This window comes from Gavialis gangeticus, unplaced genomic scaffold (genome assembly GCF_001723915.1).
Source record: "Gavialis gangeticus isolate Ggan-Ray unplaced genomic scaffold, GavGan_comp1, whole genome shotgun sequence".
NCBI lineage: Eukaryota > Metazoa > Chordata > Crocodylia > Gavialidae > Gavialis > Gavialis gangeticus.
In genome coordinates, this window is record NW_017729011.1 from 6366335 (window position 1) to 6370366 (window position 4032).

Below are 4032 nucleotides of genomic sequence, written 5' to 3' on the forward strand. Positions count from 1 at the left end.
CCTTTTTGCATCCACCTGAAGATGGATTCATTTAGCGCTGATTTCTCGCACAGCCCTGCCAGACTTTTCATACCCTCTGCCAGATCCAAGCTCTTGCTGACTTGGCTATTTGGTTTTGTTTTTCTTCTGAGGAAAAGGAGAGTTGTACCTCTTCTGTTTCATAAGCAGCTTTTTGGCTTTCATCTTGCAAATGCTTATGCATGTGTTTGGCTTTAAGTGTACACACAATCTGTTGGTTTCAGTGGGACTATACTTGTACACTCCATGTGAACACACATAAAAGTATGCAGAATTGGGGCCTTAATCATCAAGTTTTGAGCCCATTTGCAGCTCTTGTGATGCATCTCAACCCAGACCTTCCCCCAGCCCCAGCTATTTAAGTCCCAAAGCAGTTTTGCATTAGGTTCTAGTCTGTCTGCAGCATCCTGTGCTATTTCACCTATGCACTTCCACCATCTCTCCCATCTCTATCTATGCATATTAGCCCTGACTTGGTTAAGTTCAAATCCTCTGCCTCTACCTAGCCTTGCTAGTACATGTAATTCCCAGTCTCCAGTTCACTTCTTGTAGTCTCATTTGAAGCAATCAGCTTGCTTTCCTCATTGAATTCTGAAGTGGATTAGGCTGAGACTATGATACTCATTTCATGCATGTGCCAACGCAGATTTGGCTCTAGCTCTCCAGATATAAAGGAGCAGTGTACTAACCAGCAGGATTGCCGGGGCCTGCTATCTAGAGCTCCACCTCTTCTTCACTGGGGGTGAAAGCCGAGGTAGTACTGGAGCGTGCTGAGGATGTCAGAATTCCTGAAGTGCGTTAGTTGATGACTTTGCAGAATTTCCCTTCTGTTTTGCTGCTGTTAGGTTACAATCTAGCCAAGGACTTCTGTTTGCATACAGGCTAGCAGAGATCTCCAGGCACAGCATGCCCAGATTTACCCATTAACATGCTTGCAAGTGGAGTGTTGTCAAACTGCTCTGTAGCAGACAAGTGATTTGTTTTAAAAAGCTGCAAAAGTGGAGCCTGGTTCAGGTCTTGCTCACACAGGATTTGTGCCAGTGTCCATAAATCCACAGCATCCAATCCATATCTCACTTGTACCAATATGACAGATAATGACTGCTGAAAGTGTAGGGGAGGAAATCAGGGCAGAGTGGTCGGTGATGGGTGAGATGACAGAAGTTTTGCAGCTGAGAATGAAGGAATGGGGAGGGTTTGGAGACGCACACACAAACCCACTTCCTTACAGCCTTAGTGGTTGTCTTGACTAGGAAAAGAGATGATTGATGATGTGTTTAGGCTCTCTCCTAAAGTTGATCATGACCAACTAACATGAGGCAAAATGGAATTAACCTCTGCCTGCACTCCTAGCTGATACGATGTCCAAAATCTTATCTAGCTTATGATGAAAACCTTGTTGTTGGTGTATTGGCTAGCTCATTTTAACTATCTCATTTAAATGGACAGTGTGGGTGAGGCAATACCAAATTTCAACAGGCTGGCTGACTTACAACAAGGGACACCCCTCTTAGTTTTCATTGGACCAGTATAGCATGTAGAAGAGGTGACATGCTGTGACCACACTTGATTCGTTAGCCAATATGTTAACATCGTGCATGTAATCCTAATCTACATCGTAGAGCCAAAGATGACCATTGTACTGGCTCTGTGCAAGGCCCAAAAGCACCTGTACCCTGAATCCATCACAGATCCTTGTTCTTTCTGTCAGTTCTACTGCTGTTGTCACCCTCAGCTCATTGCAAGATGTGATTTGTTTCAGCTGCCGTCCCCATGATGTGCGAGACCGGCCTGCTCTCCCCGGAGCCCTCCAGCCCCACGCAGTATTATGGAGAGTCTTCTGATACCTACTACCATGTTGACCGTTGGCAGAAACTCCGCACGGCTGTCAGGAAGCTGGAATTCTGGGAGAACTTCAATGCTGAGCTGATAGGTAGCGGCTTCTTCTCCAAGGTGTATAAGGTAAAGTGACAGCAAGAGTATGGTGCGCTACAAGATGCCCTGGATGATGGGTGGCGCTCAGCTTGCAGGTTATGGCAGAAACTGTTGGCGTGACAGACCTACACATGTTTAACTCCTCTTCCCAGCCTATTTCTTGTTACGAATCTTCCCACCATGTTGTTTTCTAGCTCCTTGTCTCTCCCACTTCATTTTCTGAGAGAGTGCTTGGGGTGGGGCAGGAGAGGAAACCCTTTATTTGATCCTGTTTTTCTCTCTTCAGAGAATCCTGGAGGGGATTGCTCTGATTTATGACAAGGATCTTTCACTTGACACTTAGAACTAGATGTCAGGAGTATGATCCCTGGCTCTGGTATCGACTCAGTAGATGACACTGAACAAATCACCGCCCCGTCTTCACATTGATTTCCCCATTGTGAGGAGGCCTAGCTCAAAAGCACCAGTCTTTGTCAGAATTTGGGAGGGCCATCATTTTCTCTGGGTAATGAGAGGCACTGGCCTGGAAGGTATTTATCCTGTGTGCATATTTTCTTGTTGAAAATAAGGCAAAGCACAAAGTGAAAAAAGAATCTAAAATTAAATCCCACATGGTTCCCAGAATAGCAGCCTCCCACTCCCCTGGGAAGCACCAGCCTATGTGCTTTTCTCTTGCTGCGTGCCCACAGTGTATTAGTCTGGTCCACATGGTATTATCGGAGAGCTGAAAAGCCTATAGGGCTGCTGTTCTGTGGGGTATTTCTCTCTCTTGCTCTGAGGGTAGAAATCCTGGACCTTGCAGGGGGCTTACCCTTATTGCTTAACAACATGCCAGACAATCATGACTGTGTTCTGCAGTGGGGATGCTCTGAGTAACTCTGCATCAGGCATCGTTGAAGTGGGAGGCAGTTTAAAGCCCTCTGTCCAAATCCAGATTCCAGGGTGTTGCTTGCCAGTTATCATCTGTGCCCACTGTAGCAAGCTGCTTAGAGTATCTCACGCATGGAGTATGAAGTACACTTGGCCATGGGTCACATGTAAATTAATGCTTAGGTCTGCGGATAAGAACTATACCTCTTGCCTTTTGGCCACAGTGCCACAGATCTTTCATATAAGCTACCTTGGAAGAGTAAAGTTTTCTGATGGTAAATGGGGCTCAAGCCTTTGTCTGCCATTCAGACATCTGGTGGGAATGGTCTGGGTAGACCTGATCCCGTCTCAGGGTAGAGGGTTGGACAGGGTGACCTCTTGAGGTCCCTCCCTGCCCTACATTCGTATGATTTATTTTCCTCTTCCCCACTCTCAATGTTACATGCTAGTCAAAGGTCCCTCCATGTGAGTTTTGGGGTTGTTGTTTTTTTTGCAGTAACCTTCCAGAATACTGCACCTAATGGCAGTTTTGTTATGGCTGTGTCATGTACAGGAAATGGAAACAAACCATGCATACGACTTAGCAGGGTTTGGGTACTTACAGTGGCCATTCTTAGGAACAAGATCATGACTTCTGGTTTTCTCCATACCAACATAAGAGGTTACCACCAGACAAATAACTGGACATGCACATTGCACAGCTATTTGGGGCAAGATCCTCAGCCGGGGCAAATTAGTGTTGCTCTGTTGAAGCCATGACATTTAGCACCAGTGGGCAATTTTATCCCGGGAGCGTATAAAAGGGGTCAGTATATTGGAAACACCACTGTGTATTGACTTCTTAAAGTGCTGACTTAACCTTCTTGTACCCTTGTCACTGTTGAATCCATGCAGACTTCTGACAGAGAGAGAGCGGGCAATGTGCTACACATGGCTTCACCTCCACCTCACTTCTCACAGCAGTCTTTGTGAATAATTGCTTATCTCCACCTACATGGAGAGCCTAGTGCCATTCTCTCTCCCTCCCTCCCTCCCTCCCTTTCTTTTCTTTAGCAAATTGCCGTAGTAACAGTTGCTGCTTCTGTTGCGCGTGACATTTCCATTCTGTCCTGCTGCTGAATGAGATTCCAGCAGTAGGCAGGTCGGAGACAGAGTTTGAATGAAAATACAATAACTCTTAAGCAGAAGTATAAAAAAAATAAAGATGAC

The 4032-nt window shown here is 45.8% G+C and overlaps 1 protein-coding gene across 1 annotated transcript in view; it reads left to right on the forward strand.

The window, feature by feature from the left end:
- The first annotated feature begins 1163 nt into the window (after window positions 1-1163).
- LOC109292723 (dual specificity testis-specific protein kinase 1-like) overlaps window positions 1164-4032 on the forward strand; it is a 34972-nt gene continuing 32103 nt past the window's right edge. Inside the window, exons 1-2 of the mRNA XM_019510282.1 lie at window positions 1164-1167; window positions 1781-1980. Coding sequence (XP_019365827.1) covers window positions 1164-1167; window positions 1781-1980 — 204 coding nt within the window. The remainder of the gene's footprint in view (window positions 1168-1780; window positions 1981-4032) is intronic.